General features: G+C 41.3%; 1 protein-coding gene across 2 annotated transcripts in view; it reads right to left on the bottom strand.

The window, feature by feature from the left end:
* NTNG2 (netrin G2) overlaps positions 1–16,460 on the bottom strand; it is a 70,723-nt gene extending 54,263 nt beyond the window's left edge. Inside the window, exons 1-2 of one of the 2 annotated variants that reach the window (XM_005293297.4) lie at positions 16,298–16,460; positions 11,708–12,831 (exon numbers count right to left, since the gene is read on the bottom strand). In XM_005293297.4, the coding sequence (XP_005293354.2) occupies positions 11,708–11,920 (213 nt within the window). In that variant the 5' untranslated portion in view covers positions 11,921–12,831; positions 16,298–16,460. Of the gene's footprint in view, positions 1–11,707; positions 12,832–16,297 lie in introns of those variants that run through there. The other variant, XM_065572252.1, reaches the window with a different exon arrangement.
* Positions 16,461–21,651: the final 5,191 nt, after the last annotated feature.

Below are 21,651 nucleotides of genomic sequence, written 5' to 3'. Positions count from 1 at the left end.
TATGTATACATTGAAAGAAGCCGAAGGAGGTTTAACTCAATGTTCTCAGCACCTCTTTATTCATGTTTCCCTCTTTTTGCATTGACAAGGAACTGAGGAGAATTATTCCTACCCTACCTCCCCTCTTCCCTTCCCTAACGCTTGTGTCCAAGAGTTAGCTTCTTGGCCTCTGTCCCCAATCACTCCCCTGACAGATTTGGGGTCTGGATCTGGCTATGGAGAGAAATCATGTGTGTGTGCGTGCACACATGCACACACAGCGTGAGAAGGTACACAATAAAAATGACCCACATACTGAATAGTAAGTGCATTATTGATTCAGGACTAAGAAAATGCTTAGGAAGTAGGAAAAGTGTCCTGCTCTTTAAAAGCTTATACGCCTCGTAAGCTCAATACATGCAGCCTTTGCAGAGAGACTGTCTATGCTGACATTAATATTTTATTATGTAAAAAAAGGCCTAGATAATTTGAATGGGGGAGGGCAGAACACAGGGGTAAGGGTGGAAAGGGGTAGGGGTGGTGAGCTGAGAAGTGATGTGGAGTTCCTAAAAAGGCTGGCAGGGATTCTCTCTGCAAACCTTCATGCAGGGAACTTAGCTCATATCAAAATGATGGAGAAATGAATGACCACCACTCTTACCCTTCGGCCTAGTATGATGGCTCCTGTGTATGGCACTTTAGCATGTACTCCATTTGCCTCTTATGTAAGAAATATTCCAGCAAAATTACATAGCTATTATATTCTTTAAAAGGCAAAGTATTAACACACATTCATGGCCATCTTGGACTTCAGAGTTGTTACTACCAGGCATTAGTGACACTGTTTTGGTGAATAGTAAATTCACCAAAAAATTGTTTTGGGCGACCGAAACGATTCATGAATTAGTCCAACTATTTCCTCAAATTATTATGATGGAATATTTTTTTTTGAAAGTCAAATTGTTTGTTTCAAAATTTTCTAGACAAACCATTTAGGTTTTTTTTTTTAAATCAGTTTTGGTTTGAAATTAAACTATTTTTGGTTCAGCTACTGAACTGAAAAATCAATTATCTGCTAAGCTCTAGACACTACATTGCACACCAGGGTCACAGCAACTTAACAACAACAACAGGGGACAGAACGGAGATCCTTCTTCCCCAAATTACTACCATTTGAGTTTTCATTAACTGCTAGCAGTAAAGGGCCACTGACACAATGGAGCAGTTCTGAGACTGTCCACTAGAGGGCAGAGGAACCAGTTCACTACAGCTGTCTTTCTTTAACCATTTAATTGTCCTCTCCAGTGCAACCCCTGGGCAAAGTGTAGAATGCAGGGGCATTCTCTGAAGCACTGGTTGGCTATTCCTCTGGAACATGAGCATTCCAAAAAGGACATGTCTAGTACAAACAGTAACATGTAAGGATGATGCAGGCTTCATGTACTTTATCTGGTACATTAGGCAGCACCAAAGTGGTTGAAGAATGCTCCGAGCAGAAAGTGACTTTTCTGTCTCTCCATAGAGAGCACAGAGACACACCCTTCTGTAAATGTACAGGAAAACAAAGCTATAAAGTACCCACGGGGCCTGGGGATGTGGGGGAGCAACCCCACTTCCTTAAATGTGTTTAGCACTGGCAACTGAAGATTCTTTTCTAGTTTGCATTTAAAAGGAATTTGTAGTTGTGCACATGGAAACATGCATAATTGTTTTCCATTAAAATGTATACACACACCTACTTCTCTCTCTCTCATGCAACTCCCCCCACCCCTCATCTCCTGGACTAATCCAGATGCACATCCACCATTCCCACGGAAACATACATTGACACATCACTGTCTTACGCCATCAGTGTGCTACACGTGGGGCCTGATTCTTTATAAACTTGTGCCTTGTGTATAGCAATCCACATCAGTGTAAAGTGAGTTCAAATTGTGCATAAAAACAAACTGAACGGTTGTGGTTTGGACCAATTTTGCACAGGTACATGTGAGAGCACAAGGTGTGATGAATCTGGCCCACAGAGTCTGCACAGCTACATATACCTGAACGCACTCTCCATACTTAGTTCTGTCTCCCACCTTCCCTCAGCTCTCTACCGAGTCTGGAACCTGCTCAGGAAAAGTTAGAGAATAAAGTTGAGTTCCACTGGAGCTAGGGATATCCTGTGAAAAAACAAATTCATTCCCCCCTCCCCCCGAAGCTGTCTATTTGTAGGCACAGAAATAACTGGGTAGATGCATGTGTGTAGAACGCTGTGGAGTAAACACAGGTTACTGTCTGTATGAGAGTGATCTTTATCAATAGGCCAACATTGTCTGCAACTTCTTGGGGTTGGTCTTCCAAACTGCAAAATGCTACCTCCCTGTGAGTCAGTCCATCAGGACCTACGAATACCAGGTGAAGTCACAGGGTAGCAGCACTTTCTCTGCCCCACACTCTGAAAGAACTTTGTCTCTGCAGATGATCATGTTGGAAACAGATCCATGGTACCTTATGCCCCCTCTGCCGCTTTAAATCCTATTATTCCTTTCTTGCCTCCCCCACATTTCCTTTCCCTAAACATTAGCTACTTTCTTTTCTGGCAGAGCCATGTGAATGGTAAAAAATATCATGTTAAGTATATAAACAAATGCCCATTAGTGTGCTGTACAATGCTAGACAATGTCTCAAGGGACAGGAGGAGAAGAACCCCAACTAGAGAATGTGTGTGAAAGTGCCAGTGATCAAGAAAAAATATTCATCTTCCATAGAGTGGTTTAATACTAATACCTTATAGAGGATCTCAAAGTACTTTATAAACCTTAATTTATTAAGCATCACAACTACACTGTGAAGGCAGGAAGTATCAATATCTCCATTTTACAGATGGGGAAACTCACAGAGAATCTAAAAGGACTTGCCCAAGACCACAGACTGATCAGGATTAGAACTAAAGGGCTCCTGGTTTCCTTTCCTATACTCAGTCCACTAGACCTTGGTGCCTCTCTAAATATCTTCAAGCCAACATTAGGTTATGATGTATCATCATGGCAATGCTACTCTTCTCCTTGAGCAAGTCACTTGAAAAAATCCTGCCTCAGTTTCCCCGTCATTAAAATGGGGATAATAATACTGACTGTTCAGTGCTTTGAGTTTCTTGGGTGGAAAATGCTATAAGTGTTAAATATTATTACTTGCAGTGGTTTTTGGCCAGGATTCTGCAGCCACAGTGCTCCCATCCTCCCGCACCTTTCAACCTGATTGACCTAACTGCAGTTTATGCATTATAATGGACAGTCCATGTGGATGCATGAGAAGCAGGGGCTTTTTGACATTTTCCAGCAGAGGAAAATGTGTACCAGGTTGAACTGTTTGAATATAAACAAGGGACATCTCCACTAGTGAATCTGAACTGCATAAAGCCTGTGGGTTGCTGCATATTTAGGGAAAGACACTAATTTGAAAGGAGGTATAGAATGGTGCTCTCTAAAGAACTCCTGCTAACGAGGTCACTGAAAACCCCACGTGCATAATAAGTTTGACAAGTCTGAAATTTGGGCTCTTTCACTTGAGCATTGCTGAGTTGCTGTTGTATACGCATGAGTGAGCTCACAAACTAGGTCAGAAAATGAATTCATTAACCTAAGAGACCCTATGGCCTTAAATTTGTTGGCATAAGATCTGCATCTTTTTGCGATGGTCAGACATGCTCCTGCTCTCTCAAACAATCAATTGCATCTGTCAGCTCAGACAAGAGACAGCATGGAGGAAACCAGTCGTTCTCCATTAGATCTGGCTGGGAATTTTCTAGCAACGTTTTTCCTCAGAAAATGCCAATGTGTTGAAACTTATCCTTTTTGCGGGAAAGGGTCGGGTGTCAACACATTTCTTGACTTGAAACATTTTCGAAAAAAGTTTCTCAATTGTCAAAACACTTTGTTTCAATATTTTCTATATGAAAAATTCCAGTTTTCTGATTCAAAAGGACTAAGAAACTTGACCAAGACCAGGCCAAGTGAGCCAGTTGCAGAGGTGGTATTAAAACAGAAGAGTTCCTAATCTAGATAAACCTAATTTAGATTGCAAATTCCTCAGAGCAGAAACCTGTCATGTATTAATTATCTGTAAAGTGCCATACACAGCAATCTATAAATAATAATACCAGCAACCGAAAAAAGTTCTCTAGTTCCGTGCATTATCCTGTGTCCTGGGTCTGTGTTTGTTCCACTTAAAGGAAACTCCATACCACTGACAAAGAAAGAAATAACCTCTTGCTTTTCCTTTTAAAAATCTACTAAGTTCTCCCCAATACTTTCCCCTTAATATGAACTCCATGAATTTTACCTGAAGTGCCTAACAGTAACACACATTGCTGCAGCCTACCCAGGGAAAGAATATAAGCACTAAGAGTGTTCTTTCCACTGGACCACAATGCCTTTTATACACAACTCTGGAGTAATTTCCATAGAACGCTATTAAATTCTATAGGACTTTTCCGCAGCAGTAAAAATAGCTCATTCCCTCTCCCCTGTCCTTCACAGAGGGGTTAGCCGAAAGTTCACTGTATCAATTAAATCCATTTGGCAGCCTAATTTTGTATCACCATGTTTTTCCATCAACATTTTGAGAAGATTTGATTGTATCGTGGGATATTATTCTTATAACAAGATGAATCCTGCTTCATGCATTTAAATAGATCATTGAACTGATTTAGCTAAAGCTTGTGTGGGAAACTCAGTCTACACAGTAACTTCTAATTTAAGGCTGGAGATGCACTCCCTCTGAGAGTACATCTACACAGCAGCTGGGAGACCGACAGATGCACTAGTTCTGCTTGAGCCAGGATGTTTAAAAAATAGTAGTGTGACTGCAGTAGCGTGGGTGAGGGCTTGAGCTAGCTGCCCAAGTTTGTACCCAGCAGGTTAGGTGGGATTGTACTTGTGTGGTTAACCCAACTTGCTATTTCTAAGCACTAGCTCAAGCAGAGCTAGCAGGTGTATGTCTACCTGCACTGGGAATCATGCCTCTCAGCTGCTGTGTAGACCTCAGGCTCTTTTTGTACAGTATGTCTACACTAGAAATACTACAGCAACACAGCTGTAGCTCTGTAGGGTACACACATACTACAGTAACGAAAGGGGTTCTTCCATCCCTGTAGTAAATCCACCTCTCCGAGAGACGGTAGCTAGGTTGATGGAAGAATTCTTCCGTCAACCTAGCAGTGTCTATACCGAGGCTTAGGTTGGCTTTATTATTTCGCATAGGGGCATAACATTTTTCACAACCCTGAGCGAGCGATGTAGTTAAGCCGACCTAACTTTGTGGTGTAGACCCCTCAGATTATTAGAGCATTCAAACTCTATGGTACCTAAGAATAACCTTTGGTTGCTTTTGCAGCTGGAGATGGAAAATTTTAATACATATTGGGGTCTGGCAGCAGGCAAGGAGTTATCAACCTTAATTTCAAACGCAGCAGTGAATGCCACACTGACATCAGTGATGTAGATGAAGGTGATTAGGAATAGGAACCTAACTCTGAGTCCTACCCAGCCTTTCCTCCCAGACTTGGAAGTAATACTGATCAATGGATGGAACTGGTGTATTAGAAAACCTTTCACTCCTGATTCAAAGAAATAATAATGCTTTGTTGCTTGCCCTTCTCCCACCACTTTCCTCAGAGGAACTCAAATGATTTTAAACGTTAATTTAGCATCATAACACCACAACGTTGGTAAATATGGTGCTCCCAAGCTTACAAAGGGGGAGGAAAAACAACTTCACAAAATGGTATTTGCCAACCCTGCCCCCAGCCAAGTAGTTACATTAGGTTTTTGAGATGTGAGTAAAATAGCATTCGTAATTTCATCATCTTCATGTTAGAGTAAGAGGCTAGATTTTGTGCCTGGGCTGATAAATTTTGGCATAAAGAAGTTAAATGACTTTCCCACGGTCATACAATAAGTCAGCAGAAGAGCTGTAAATAGAACTGCAAGGAGCTCTGACTCCCAGTCCCCGAGTCAAACCAATGATGTTTTAAAGTCAACAGAAGGTAGGCTTGAACTTATAAAAAAGAAAGCGGGAAAGTGGATACACGTATTTGTCATTGCTCATGTATGCGCCGAGATCACAAAGGCATCACATGCAGTTTCACACTTGAAGTTTTACCAGTTTTCTGGACTCAGCTCCAGTAACATAGGTAATATAAAACACATAGTGAGGTTGGCTTGTTTATTTCCTGCTAGTACGTTGTGTGAGCTTCGGGGAGGGGGACAACATTTTAGTTGTGCCTCAGGCTAACAAGAAATGTTAAATCATCAGTTGCTCTAACCACTAGATATTTTTTTTAACAGTATGTCTGGCTTTAAAACAAAAAGAAGGAAACTTTCAGAAACAACAAAATTAATCAATGGTGTAAAGACCTAACACGAGGAGCCATTCAGAGACGTTAGCTAGGAATCAACACGTCACGTGTAGCTGAAGGTGTAACAAATACACCTCTACCTCGATATAACGCTGTCCTCGGGAACCAAAAAATCTTACCGCGTTATAGGTGAAACCGCGTTATATTGAACTTGCTTTGATCCACCGGAGTGCGCATCCCCCCCCCACACCTCCGGAGCACTGCTTTACCACGTTCTATCCGAATTCATGTTATATCAGGTCACGTTATATTGAGGTAGCGGTGTAAGTGGAGTTCTTTCCTTTCACAGACTCCTGTCAAAATCAACAAGCTATATTTACAGATGAAACAATGCTGATGGTGTAAAAAATACCCCAACCCATCCATATGGGCTAACAGCCCTGCCCTGTGTCAAAGAACACCATGTGAATGAGGATGAGCTCCCCCAAAACCTCTGCAAACAAAGGCTAATTCACAATGGAAAGATGGGCTGCGTGCGCCACGGAGGTATTATAGCACAGTGACAGCTCTCTGTAGCATTAATCAACAACTAATTATGTGGATTACAGTTTTGGACATTAGCTTGCTGTCGCACCTTTCTATTACCTGAGGGCTGTAGCTGAGCATTCTCCACCCTGATCAGAATGCATTTGTTATAACTAGCTGTGAACCCTAACATTTGCCTGGGTTTGGGGCAGAGAATGTGTGTCTTTTCGGTGCCTGTATGTTGCACTGTAAACCTACATAACTGTGTTAATTGTAAATAATTAGTCTTTTGCAGACCTGGAAAAATAAAGTACAAATGTCACATTCTCTTCTCAGTTCCATCAGTTCATACTCAATAGGGGCTGTCTCTGTATATCACAGAGGAGAATTTGGTCCAAAATATCTGGATACCGGAGAGTGTTTTATTAGCAAGGCCATATTCTGCCACTCACCCCTCAATACAACAGCTTGATGACAAAGTAGCTTTGTATCAGGTAATGCAGAAACATGCTACTGCACCCACAAAAAAACGTAGAAGGATTTACTATAGAGCAGCAATTCTTACTTCCCTCATTTGAAATCTGGTTTTAGCTGTTGTATGCAACACACTGCATCTGGTCTTTGAAATTTCACCCTTCCCCCAAGCATCCTTGGTTAAGAGATCTATTTCCTAATAATTGCCAGTCTCACTTTTAGATTCATTCAAGTTCTTATTTATTCATCCATCCATCCATCCATCTTCCCCTTCTCCCCCCACTTTCCAACCATCATGAAATTTACAATTAATTCTTTCAGGTGACCCTGCCAGAAGGGTACTGACAAACAGGAGAAAGTTCAAGAAGTGTGAAAACAAAACCCCTGACTTTAATAATCAGCAGGAATACTCTGTGGAGTGGAAAAAGCAGCCAGATGTGAATAGAAATTGCTTTAGAACTGAGACGGTACCATACTCGGTAGAGTTTTTGCAATCCCCCAGACATCCACCTCAGCCTATCACACGCCACTTTTCAAATATCATCTGAAAACACTCCTCTTTCAGAGCTGTTACAGTTTTAGAGGCTGATTCTGAAGGCTGCAGAGTATCTCCTTGACTTCAATACGAGTTGAGGGTACCACACAGACTGCATCCAACATCTTGCAGGATAGGCACCTTAACATGAGCTCCTGTGGAGGACTCTCCTCCTACATCCATTTTTAATAATGCTAGATCACCATTTCCTCTTTGTCTACTTTGAAGTTTTTAATCATGTATTTATGAATCTTGTGTGTAATTTTATTTTTATTTCAGTTGTCTGTACGGTGCCCTGCACACACGTTGGCACTGAGTGCTTAATTAGTAATAAAATTATTATTTTAACTATATGCATAGCAGCCTGCCATTACAGAAGACACCTGAGAGAAGAGAGATCAAAACAGCCATCATAAAATTTACTCTTCTAGAAAGCCATGCTCTGAGGAGTGTCTACCTGTTCTGCATCGGTAATTAAAAACTAAAGAGGAGAGCAAATGATTGAATATTTTACTATCAGCTCAACAGGAGAGGAAAAAGTGTGTGGAGAATATAATCATACACCATAGTTAGCTTTGCTATACAGCATCTAACACAACATTTGTGGGAGTTGCTAAACCTGCAATTCTTGAATACAGGGACTAAGGATTAGAAGCCACAATGACTGATGGGCAGCCCGGGGATTTTGCTCACGACCTCCTTTATACAGGGCCAGTATTCTTTGCTCACATCCCTCATTTCCCCACTTTAGATTGTCTTCTTTCTCTGTCAATAGGTGCTAAGTCACTACACGTGTCCTGTGACTGAACCAACCACCTCTTCTAAGACTGGCTCGCTCTCTGCTGACCACAAGGGGCTGCTCAAGGGTAAGGGAGCATCTACCATTCTCCATGACAGAAGCTGTGAAAAGTTACCATGGTGGCCTTCCAGCTAAAGGTGCAGAAGTCTTAAGAGTTAGACTCTGTCCTCGGTTTCTCTTGTAGCAGCACATTGTTCTACGCACTGAATATTGGGCTGGCTGTCTACTCTGCTTAATTTTTATTATTACATTTCTATCTACTGTTATATGTAGCATTATCATATACCTCTTTACACCTGTAGAATTTATTCAGCATTGGGAGAGGCAAGGGGTTTGGTGGGGATGGCCCAGGAAGGGGGAATGGCAGCTTGAGCTCGGGTTTTATGAGGCTAATTAACTAACATGATCCGTTAACAATTTTTCTAAATGGGATCTCTGCTATTTTGAATTACGTTAAGCACCAGGAGTTTGAGAAAGAGGCTATCAAAATAAAAGGAACAAAATGCACAGGATGAACAGATACGTTAACTGAAGAGGCTTCAAGTGTCACGCTCTACCTTCATGATATAATATTTTACCATTGGGCTATGATGGGGGAGTTATTACACAATTCCTAGGTTCACGGTTCCCCCAGGTACTTATTTAACTGCACTGTAGCAGAGACACATGGGACCCTAATTCCACCTTCAGCTATGCATGCTTAACTCCCATGAATTGTAATAACAGTTGCACAAGTGGGTCTGGGAGCAGAATTTGTCACAATATAGAAAATGACTTACAGTTAAATACTTTTGTTCCAAATTTGTTTGTTCTTCAGGGAATACACTTGGGTGCGTTTTGTTGCAATACAAGTTCAAACTTTAACAAGATGTCAAATTATCCCTATTGTACAACTCAGTTAATATCTATAGTAGGACTTGTATGTTTATTCTGGAGTTAGCAATGGAAGTGCAACCAAATCCATAATATATTTTGCATTTTTAGATCCCTTTCTTTCAAGGTTCTCCAAGCAGTTCAGGTACGTTACTTAAGACACAACAACCATGTAAGATAGGAAGTACTATTGTTACATGTAATAGATGCTGGCTCATTACTGGCTAAATAAATGAGTCGGTAAATTTTTAACAGTTACCGCCTGATAGGTCAACACCACCAAGATCTGACGCAAGTAACTGCTTCCTGATGAATTCAGTGAAATCTGTTGTTCACCTTTTAATCCCTTTGGAGCTAATCAGATAAATGGAAATCTATGCTTCTAGACTGACTTATCAATAGTTAACTATTTTCTTGTGGACCTATAACTTCATCTGTCCTATAAGAATAGGAGTTTAAAAGGGAAAACTGTTGCACATTTGGAATTAGTGGACTTAATTGCTAGATATTTCTAATGAAAATACTCTGAACATATGTAACAATACAAATGTTGGCTTCGTATTTTGGTGAACATAAAGATTTGGCATCAGTTAGCTTTAGGTCAATATTTTCCTCTTGGGACAATAAATCTTGATTTTTCTCAAGAGACGTAATGAGCTGTTTGTTTTGCCTATTTTACAAATAGGGCAACTGAGGCATAGAGTTCAAGTGGTTTAACTAAACTTAAATTAAGTCAGTGGTAGAGTGGAGAATAGACACTGAGAATCCTCACTCCCAGCCAGTTGCTCTAGCCACTAGACAATACTCCCACCTCATCACAAATAACTGGTGATTTAGAATCCGTAAAGAAGAAATTTCCCCTTTCTGAAGCCTCTTCAGTACACAGTTTGATTGTTGTCAGTCTTCCTTAAAAATGTGATTTGATTTATTTTAATTTTTTTTTGACTCACCGGGGTTCTAACGTTGTATAGTTAGGAAAGGACTTTTAAACCATATTGCTTTGCTGTTTGTTTTGACCTCTGCACTCTTTAAACAAAGTAATCCTTGTGAATTACAAATCAAATGGTCCAGCCGAGCTTTGTGGTGCACTCAATAAAAGGCAATGATTAATATTTAAGGGAAAATAGGTTAAAGATTTTAAATACAAGAGTGAGTGTCTGGCTATGGTGCCTCTTCAGGTTGAAGATGGAGAAAAGAAAAGACATAGGCTTTAGGGACTTCTCATTATGAAGCTGTTTGAGATGCAGGAGTCTTGCATGTAAGCCACCTACCTACATGGACCAAAATATACCCTTCCTCTCTATTCAGCACCCTAGCACAGACTTACAGAACATCTACTCATCATTGATAAAATATGGCTCCTGAGATTAGGATTCTGTGCCATTGACATAGGAGTCCAGTGAACTACACAGGCCTTTGGATCCAGATTTTCAAAAGTGCTCTGCTCCCATTTAGGCACTAATTAAGTGGACATTTTCAAAAGATGGATGCACATTGGGCGCTGAACTCTTTTGAATATCTGGCCCCTATTGTGGAAGTTTGGAAAATCTGGCCCATGTGACCTAAAAACATCATCCTTCCCAAACTGATAACAAAACAACTGATCTTCAGCTTCAGTGATTCTTCCTTTGATCTAAGGACTGTCTTCATTATTCTGTTCTGTGAGACAGCACTATCTCCCACTGTTAGGCTGTTCTGCTGGTATTTACATGTTGCAGCAAAAGATATGACGGGGAGTTTCTAAGAAAGATGAATGCTATTGAGAGCCAGACATGTAGTATAATACGGATTGCATATTTCATTCACAGGCCTCAAAATCATTTTGCAAACAGTTACTTACCACCCCTGTGCGGTGATAGGTATTCTTCCCAGGCCACATATGGGGAAACTGAGATCCGAGGGAGGATAAAGTAATTTTGCCTAGGTTTCACAAAGAGTCAGTGGCAGAGTTGGGAATAAAACCAAGGTGTTCAGAAAGGACAATGAGGAGAACAGTATAAGAATCTAGATAGAAGAGCTGATTTCAAGTTCCTTGTTCTAACTACCAAATAACAGTGGCACTCTGATTCAGGGTATCCTTATTACCCATTGTCTCAGAGCGACAGTACTCTGTCCCTGATGACATAAGCATAATTAATTACCACGTCAACTAGGAAAACAAAGGAAACCAAATACTTACATGAGTACAGAATCTCTCAGGGGGGTCCCCACAGGTGATTCCTGGTGGATCCACTCTCACTGTCACATAGTCCTTCATTCGCATGGCCTTGGGCTGGCAAGCATAAAACTCCCATGATGGGCCATCATCTGTGGTCACCCAGGATTTGCAAATGTCATAGTGTCCCATGGCCAGAGGGAGACAGTGCAACAGAAAAGCAACCAGGTTCAGCATGGCAACTGAGACCAAGCGCAGGGTCCCTGGGCAAAGGAAATGCCTAGAGTCCCGAGAAAGGCAGCTACTGGACTAGGGGTTACTGTCAGGATCAGCATGGAAACTTCTCATCTAAAAAATTATCTACCCTAAGGAGATCCAGATGACAACAATGGCCCAGCTCTGTATGCTGCATTCAGACAAGGAAAGTCTCTTAGTACAGAAGCCAAGTTTGCAAGTCACTTGATCTGGAGAATTATGGACAGCCCTTCCAGAACTGCTGATCAGCGGTCAAAAGTCTTCCTTAACTTAATGGGTTTTTTTTGTTTTGTTTGTTTTGCATAAAAGATCTTCTACATCAGTGTGAAAATATCTAGAGGTGACTCTACTCAATCAATAGAGCTCTCAAGTTCTGATTCGGTGATGAAATTTGATAGGAGAAAAATTGGAGAGGCTATGTGATGAGGCTAGATCAAGTTTTCTTTAACCTTTTCATCTGCTACCAATGTATAGCTTTTTTTTAAAGTGCCTTAAACTGTGGTGTGCCTTAAATAATTATTTAAAAAAAAAAACTTTATTTAAAAAATATTTAAGTGACATTATTATCTATGTTACCTTGAAATGGGAGACTCTTTGGACCTAAACTTTACTTCTTTTAAAAGGCAACCTTTCTGACAACATCATTTGGGTGGTAAATTTTGCAAGCCATCTAAACAGATTGTCCTATGGTCACTTTATTGAAAATATGACCATTGACTTGTTTGTTTGTTTTTTATTTTGCTTCTTGCTCTGGTGACGAGGCATGCACATAGGGCAATTTCTGGCTGATAATGCCAAGTTTCCAAAGCTTCAGCTACAAACCGTCCAACTACCTGAGGTCACGTTTCTTGTTCATTATAAGGGGAAAAGGAGAGCTCATTAGCAAGCACCACCTGCAACAAATTAAAAGACAGATTAGCTGGAAGAAAGGGGGAGAAGGTGAAACAAGGTTTGCAAAAACACAACTCCTATGAAATATACAAAAATTAGGCTGAGCTTTCTAGGAGTCATGAAATTTAAAAAAGCTTGTAAGAGATATACAACTTTAATTAAAAAATCCATATTAAAATACTTATGGGTGTTCTATTGTGTAGAAGATTTGTATCAGTAGCTACTTCATTTAAGGGTATCTGATTTTTAACAGTATCTGAAAAACAATAGCACTAATGGATCTCTAAATTCTATCAAGAAGAAATGATAGGTCATTAGAAGATTGAGAATGGACCATGAATAGGTAGACATGGACAAGAGGGACAGACAGACAAATTGATAGTCTTACAAAATAAGCCAATAAATAAGGTAGCTAGGCAGACAGATGCACAGTCCAGTATCCACAGACAGGATTTATTTGCACAATAACATTTAATGAAAACAATTTAAAGTACTAATAACATTTAAGGTTTTCCTAATACACAAAGATCAATGACCTCTCCCAGTATTCATTTCAGCTTAAACAAAAGAATGTGTAATCTTTTCCTCTCTTGCCACTAGAGTATAAAAATCGCAAGTAATCACAAAACAAAATAACAAAAAAAGGCAAACTTCTCTCAGCATTAATCCCAAGATAGTTCTATAATGAGAGGTGTGAACTGTGTTTTCAGAACAAAAACTTGAGCCACGACTAATTCTCTTTCCACCTGAATCTACAACTCCCCTTCCCTCTCCAGAATTTAAAGATGACTTTGCCTGCATAGTGTTTTCAGTATTTGCTTTATCGTGAACCTTGGTTACTATGTGAAACTCTAGGTTACAGATCCATTGATCCATGTTAGGGGGATTCATACATCTATGTTAACATCTCCCTCCCTGCCCCCTTTCTTAGACTGAAGGATTTCTGATTGAGATGAATGAATGCAGAAAAGAAAACCCATCTTTCATGCTTCGTCTCTAGCTGTTCAAAGGAGAGCTTGTTATAGCTTCATTGGCCCTGAATAAACTCCCAAAAAAAGAATAGTGTGCTATTTTTACATTGAGTAAATTTAGTAAAAATAATAAAATGGTGTGACACAGAAGTGTCTATAAGCCCTGCTGACATCAGAGCTGTCTTCTTGATTATAAAAGTCTGTGCCTAATTATTACATCAAATTGGTCACCGCCAACTGTTAAACAACATCACAGAGAAGTAGAGATTTCAGTAGAACACACAAACCAAGTAAGGTAATTTTCTGTCAATGGGCACTTCATGCTGTTATCTTTAAGAAATTATTTTCATAACCTTAAAAATAATACATTTTGCACTTGAACGGTTGGCAGAGGGAGAAGCTTAAGAAGGAAAGAATCTATAATATCTGTTAGTTGTCTTGTTGTTATATTTGCTAAATATCACATATTCCCAAGGAAATAAAAATCTGCCTGAGAATTTATTTACAATTAGTCAAACAAGCACATTATCTCCTTGTTATAGTTGTTGTGTCAACGTTTTAACATTACAGATGTTTTGCAGAAATAATTCACAATGTTGCTCTGAAATAATATGACATAAAGCTAATATGGAAAAAAAACCTTTTCAAACTACAGGTTTCACCCTGATCGGTTTTGTTTTGTCCTTGGAAAATAAATCTTCACCTGATATTATTAAGAAACTGTAGTTCATGGGAACAAATAGAATCAACGCTCTTTATTTTCCTTTAAGAGTACTCAGCAATCACAAGGGACTGATAGCCAAAGTATTAAAAACACAAAATTAGATTTTATCTGGGTATCTGGACTTAGCTCTTTCCTTTTTTTATTGGATCAACCCTTTATTGAAATAACGAGACAACACTTTGAGTCACAAAACACTGCTCTAGAATTAAGTACAGAAAGTAAACTTGATGGACTTCTCAATGTTCTTTCCAGAAGTGTCACCTGGAACTATAAAAATCAAAAAGACTGACACACACCATGTGCAAGGAGATTTTTTTAATCCTCTCTCTCTTTTTCAGGATAATAATACCCCCTTTTAATTCATTCTAAAAAGCAAAGTTAGAAAATATACCCCCAGCATGTAGGCAGGCACATGATGTTGCAAAGCTCAGAGGACAACCATATTCCCAACAGAAAGATTGCAAATCTCACTCACATTTAGCTGCTATCCTTAATGCATTTGTGGTTCCACATAAATTGATGCTGCTTCCCCCCCCCCCTTTCTTACCCCTTGTAAGGTTTCTTTTACATAAGGACTTTGAGATCATTCAAGGACTAATGTTAGAAAGCAGGCAAAATAGGAAATTAGATGTCAATGTAATATGATGATCTCTAGCTTTGCATCTCTTATTCTGAAACTCTAAAAAAAAGTTTAAGAGGAGAGAACACCACTTCCTTGGCACAAGAAGGATGAAAGCTTGAGAAATAATCAAGAGTGTACTTTGCAAGGATTGTACAACTAACTTTAGAGAAAGAAGGTGGAGGAAAATAGCTCCAAACAATTTGTTTGGAAATTAGAGCTTGTTACCAGGGGACTTTGCTGTTAGTCTCTACCTCACATCTCTGTCAGATAGGGAAAACTGCAGGCACTGAAAATTCCAAGGTACTGGTTAATTTCATAAAAGTTTTCCTGCAGAAAGTTGAGTGCAATCAATAATAATCTGACGCTTTTAAAAATATTTGTCCAGATAATATTGCACTTGGGATTTATGTGTCCTTATAGTTTTGCAAAGCCTCCCCTAATCACAAAAATCTATGCATCATCTCTTTACAATAAGCAGAGCAGAGTAAACCATTTAACAGCTGCCTAAACATATGCAGGCAAACAAATTATTGCATAGGTGCACTTTATTCATAAAAGCCAGGAAGAGAACTGCAGGGGGAAATCTAAGAGAGGTATTGTTTGTTTCCTGCTACTTTGTGTATTTTCCAAACAAACCAGAGCTCTATTATATCTCTCTCTATATAAAATATTAAATGTGAGCATGCAAAGCAGCCAGTCAAGGTAGAGTTAAGGAGGGGAGGGGATGGGCAAGGCGGACAGAGAAGTTTGATAGAAAAGACTGAAGTGAGCCACGCTGTAACTTCACACCTTTAAAAACGGCTGGACTGTTAATCTCTTGCCCAAACACCCGGGGAAAGCCGCCGTGGGAGCGATGGGTTGGTAACAAATCATCCTCTCCAAACAATCCTTTCCATCCCTATCACAATTAAAACAACATTAAAGAAACGGGCAGGGCACCTCCGCCAGTGGCCCCCGCTTGCTAACTAACTTTTGCCTCGGCTCATGCCCGGGGAGGTGGAGGCTTTGGCCAGCCTCAGAGGCCGGCTTCCCACCCGCCTGCCGGCTTTGCACAAACCCAGGGAGCGGAGGGCGGCAGCTCCCTGCTCAGCGAGATCGGGGGCCCTCCCCCCCCCCGAATCCTGCCCCCCCCCCGCCCCGGGATTCCTTACCGGCGCTCGGCGCTCCTGGAGCCGGTGCAGCGAGGGAGGTTCCGCCGGAGCTCCGTGCCAGGCGGCAGATGCACACGCGTCCTCTCCTCCTGGCTGGGTGGGGAAGGCTGCTCCCCCACCCTCGGCTAGGGCGGTAAGGACCAACCTGCCCGGGCAGCGTTCTAGGGCTTGGCAGAGCGGGCGGCTGGGGGGAGGTGGGGACTGCGGGGGGGGGGGTATGAGATGGAGGGGGGGGTGTAGAAATTTCAACCCCCTGCCCCCCCGTCTCCAGGGGGGAGCCCGGAGCAGGATAAAAAGAAGTTTAACTTTTTCTGACCGCAAACACCCCCGCCTGTTCCCCGCCCCCCACCCCCCCAAAAATAGAAATACAAATGGAAATGCTCATCCGCGCGCCTGGCGGGGTCCCCCTCTTCTCCAGCAGGACCAGCCCATTCCCCTCCTGGAGCTCAAGGGCAGATGGCCGGGAGCTTTATGAAATCTCCCTCCTCCCCCACCCTCGCTCCTCTCTCGCAAGTTAATACTGAGGCTCAAATCCTTTTGCCATCACTTTCAATCACAGTCGTTGCTTTTATCTCAGTGCCTGATCCAGGCTGCGTAACTTCCTCTGTGGAGCTGTACCACACCATCCCACCAGCGAGCAATGTGCTTCTTAAAGGTGCAGGGAAGGAACTGCAGGGGCGGGGGGAGCGGAGCCAAGGAAGAAACGCCAGCAGCAGGCAGAGGATGTCTTGGGCAGGTCTGCAAAGCGTTCTCAGCTTTCAGCACCACACTCTTGGACACTGGGAGCATGCAGACAAAGCATCTGCCCAGTCCCAAGGGACTCCCCCCCCCCCCCACCCCCACACCCATGTGATTAATGTGCATACCTAAATCAACTGAATAATGCGCATGGTTAGCTTTGTATAATGTTATTGCAGGAATATGTGCAGTTCTTCTTTCTGGGTAAGTTTCACTGCCTCTGATCAGATAACAAAGGGTCTGGAGAACTGGGTGTGCCCCTCTTCACAAGTGGGGTGGGGAGTTGGCTTTTTTTGTTTGTTTGTTTTGTTGCTCTGTTTTTGTTTTAAAGATATTAGCTGGTTCCAGGGGACCCATGTGGCCAGCCCTTTGTGATTTAGCGTGTGTGCCGTGAGCTCTGCGCCCAGAAATCTTGGGATCATGTTTCTCCTTTACTCTGAAGTGATAGTATAAATAAGGCTATGGGGTGTGTGTGGGTGTTTGGGGTAGCGGGAGGTTGGAATTAAGGGGGAGGAACCAAGCAGGAGCTTCTGAGCCTGTTAATCAGATGATAAAGAAATGCCTTGGTAATGATGGGATGTGCTTTTGGATTTAACCAAACCAGTTTTTCTTACATGAGACTGGGGATTATCATGGAAATCTGTAATGCCTGATAACACTTTCCCAGCACCAGGAAGTAGGAGCTGTAGGTGTTGAGAGCAACTCTCCTGGGACCAAGAGGCCAGGGAGAAGAATATGCAGACTACAGCTATGGACTGGTGGTTAACTCAAGGGCAGGTGAAGGTGCTAAACCCCTCTCTGCATCAGGTCCCATCATTCTAATGTAGGGCCTCAACATAGATGGGTACTGAAAGGCAGGATCATTCCTAAACATAAAGAGGCAGAGAAGGGTCCGAAGAGAGTGGCACAGTCTTGGTGTATACAAAAACAGAGATGAGGGATTTATAGGAAAAATCCAGAGAACCTACCCCACCAAAATAAATATATCTGTTCCTTCCCTCTAAACAAACCTTCAGTGACTTCCCAGCCAGAAAATGCATTATCCATCCCTTATATGTTTCTGTGGTTTGCATTATCATTTGCTAACTGTATTAGGTCATACCATTTGCTTTGGTCCACAACTCTGAGACTTTGATATGGCTTTCCCCATCTAGGAATTCCATAAATACATGCAGAGGGATCCCTCTGTCCTGAAGCTGGGTGGATGTAATTTAGAATTACCCCAGGGAAAGGGGAAATATGAAAGGGGAAATAGAAAAACAATGTCTCAAGGCCAGGTTGTGGTCCAAACTATGTGCCAGCACAGGATATAAAGAGTTCACCTGCAAGACCCCCTTGACTTTGGATCTGGACACCATTTAGAGGGGTTGGGGTGGGAGAAATCTGGATCCACTTCCACCCATCCAATTTGCTGGCCAGTGAGCAGATTACTACTCTCCCTATACCATTTTCATTGTAATGTTTATTTCATAATAGCAATATATATTACTTTAGATATAGGGCATTGCCTGGGGATTCATGATTGGCTAATGTCCCTAGGCTTCACTGTGTACCGTCAGCTCCTCCCCCTGGTCATTAATCCCCTGGAAATTCCCTGTGTCTTACCTATTACTGCTTTATTAAATTTTATGGTATAGTCACAGGATAAAAATGAGTTGGTATTTTATTTTCATTCTCTCTAATAGCTATGGCAAGGACCTAGTAGTGTGCTATTTATTGACATCAGAGTTAAATGTTATGTATGCATCATTAGGTTTCAACTGAAAACTAAAACACTTACAGGAGAAGTCACACTTGTAAACTGCTCTGCATTTAAGGACAACTCCAGTCATATGGTCAGTCCTGCAAAGTTCCAAAGCTCAACATAATATTTAAATACACACAGGTAAAATGTGCTATCTTAAAGCACTTTACAAGCATTAACTGGCTAGGTCTACACTACCCGCCTGAATCGGCGGGTAGAAATCGACCTCTCGGGGAGGTGGGAGTAAGCGCCGTCGACAGGAAGCCGCAGAGGTCGATTTTGCCGCCATCCTCACAGCGGGGTAAGTCGGCTGCGATACGTCGCTATTCACGTAGCTGAATTTGTGTATCTTAAATCGACTCCCCCCTGTAGTGTAGATGTAGCCTAAGCATCACAACTCCCCATAGAGGCAGCTAAGTATTGCTATACTCGTTTTACAGATGATGACAAAATGAGGCACAGGGAAGTGACTTGTCCAAGGAAACATAACAATCCAATAATAAATTCAAGAATGGGACTACACTGTCTCTACTTCAAGAATAATCAGAAATAATTGAATGTTAAGGTTTTAATTACAGTTTGGTATTTCTGATCTTTGTTTTGATGAAAAGATAAATTATTAGTCTCATAAATTATTTGTGAGACTAACCGAAAGAGGAACCCAAAGGAAGAAATGATTAGCCAATCTCTAACTGGCTGCGATTCTAATCATACAACCCAGAAGAAAAAATGGTGAATAAACAATATTTAATTTTTTTAAACTTGCATTATTTTTAAAAATACATTGTTGGTGATTATTAATGCTGAGAATTGTTTCCCGCCTTATGAAATTTCAGTGCTGAACAAAATAGGGGCAATTTTCCTTTAAGGTCCAATTATGCCATGTGCTTACTCAGACTGAGTAGTACTTTACTACACAAGTAGTCCCCAACTGAAAATCAATGGGACTACTTTGATATTCAGTTACTACAGGGTGAGTAAGGCTGAAGAATAAGGCCCTTAATATTTAATTCCATTTTTGCTCCAGAAAGGATTAGTCCACAAAGTTTAGGGGACCAAAGTGTAAGCAGATGCGACTCCACTGACTTCAGCAGAGTTGCACCTATTTACACCATAGCTGCATTTGGCTCTGCAAGTTCAAAAGGTTGAATGTGGTTTTGACATGTTGAAGAGGGTGAAAAAATGTAGAGATAAGGTGTTTACCCAATTCTACACCCAGTGACCTAAAGTAATAGAGAATAATTCGAAGTACAAAAAAGTTAAACATTGTGCAACGGTGAGGCTAAATTCTGTTCTGGTGTGAGCAGATGACTTCAATGGGGCTACACTTGCTAACACCAGAGATGCATTTAGCCCCGAGAGCTATCCAAGATTACTGATATGTTAATAATTGTACTGAAAAAGGATCTTTCCTTTGAAGATACAAAGACCTATATAGCCTATAAGTAACACTCTGTATTTATAGCTCTTATCAAGCACATTGCAGCCAAGGGTCTCAAAGCGCTTTATAAAGGTGGGTAAGTGTTGTTAAAACCCATTTTACAGAAATATATATTTCTTTTACAGCTTATTGGGTGAATTTAACGCTCACGAAAGTGTGAGGCTAATGACAGTGACCTGAGCCAAGGATAGTGTGAGACACCAATGTGGTGGGTTTCAAACACAGGTTAGCTAACATACCTCAATCACAACCTTGCTATTCTAGTCCTGGTCCTCTCCATAGTAGAGACTGCCCATTATTCCAGGCTGCAGGGCAGTTTTGTGGGGAGCATAAATGGAATGTAGGAAGAAATCACTAAAGTCATTTTCACTTGGGACCTAAGTGAGGTGTCCTGAAGTGAAAATCCGTGCACTTTGGGTCTGAACCTATGTCCCTTAAAGTCAATTGCAAAACTCCTAGTGACTTCGTTCATGCAGGATTAGGGCCTACTCACTACCCCACCCATTGTACCTTCCTTGCTCAATATGAAAAGAAATCCTAAATTGTTAAGACTGGGTAAGTGAACATTTCCCAGCTATTATGAAAATAAAACTAGTGTATTTTAAAACACTGCGAGGCATGGTATTTTGCACTCAGGTGAAATTCTGAAATCCTGCACAAATCCTGAGGAACTGAGCTTTAAGTGGCTTTGGCAGTGGAGAAATCTACCCCACCTCCCTAATGTGGAGACTGCAGTGCTGCACTTTAGCAGATGCTGCTTCAACCTGTGGGCTGGAATAACAGTTACTATCCAGCCACGCCTGTTAGCAGGAGTATTCCGAGCCACTGGATGTGTGTAAGCGTGGATCTGGTGTTTCTGCAGCTCAGAAAGCTTTACATGGGCCCTTAGTGAATGTTACCCTCACTGATTAAATAACCAAAGGAGCAATGACTGTGCTCTCTAGAGGGAAGATGCTGTCTATTTCCTGCCAGAGGGACAGCTGGAGGGAGGGGGGTGGGATTTTCAGCATGCAAGCACTTAGACAGATCAAGGAAACTGGGATGCAAAGCATTTTAGGCTATGAAAGGTTGTTGTGCAGGGAAACATGAAGCTGCTGTTCTGTGAGGGCGATAATGCTTCTCAAAATGCTTGTGCAAGCCAAACTGCTTAACCGTGACAGGTCATTGCCTCTTTAAGGGAAAGAAGCATCACAAGTTAAAAAAAAATGTTTTCTCCACCATCTTTTCTGAAAAAACTTTGATCAGTTAAACATTACTAAAGCACATTAACTCCAGAAGAGTTCAGCCAGGTGATGGGAAGTGCTTCACCTTTACACAGGGAAAATAAGTCACTCTCAGCCCCTTGTCTTTTGTTTCATATATCAAATCACTGTATAGCCAAGCAGCGTGGCTCAGGAAGTGTTTAAGATTTATTTGATTTTTAGGAAGAGA

This window comes from Chrysemys picta, chromosome 18, assembly GCF_011386835.1.
Source record: "Chrysemys picta bellii isolate R12L10 chromosome 18, ASM1138683v2, whole genome shotgun sequence".
NCBI lineage: Eukaryota > Metazoa > Chordata > Testudines > Emydidae > Chrysemys > Chrysemys picta.
This window is presented reverse-complemented; position numbering and strand designations above follow the sequence as displayed.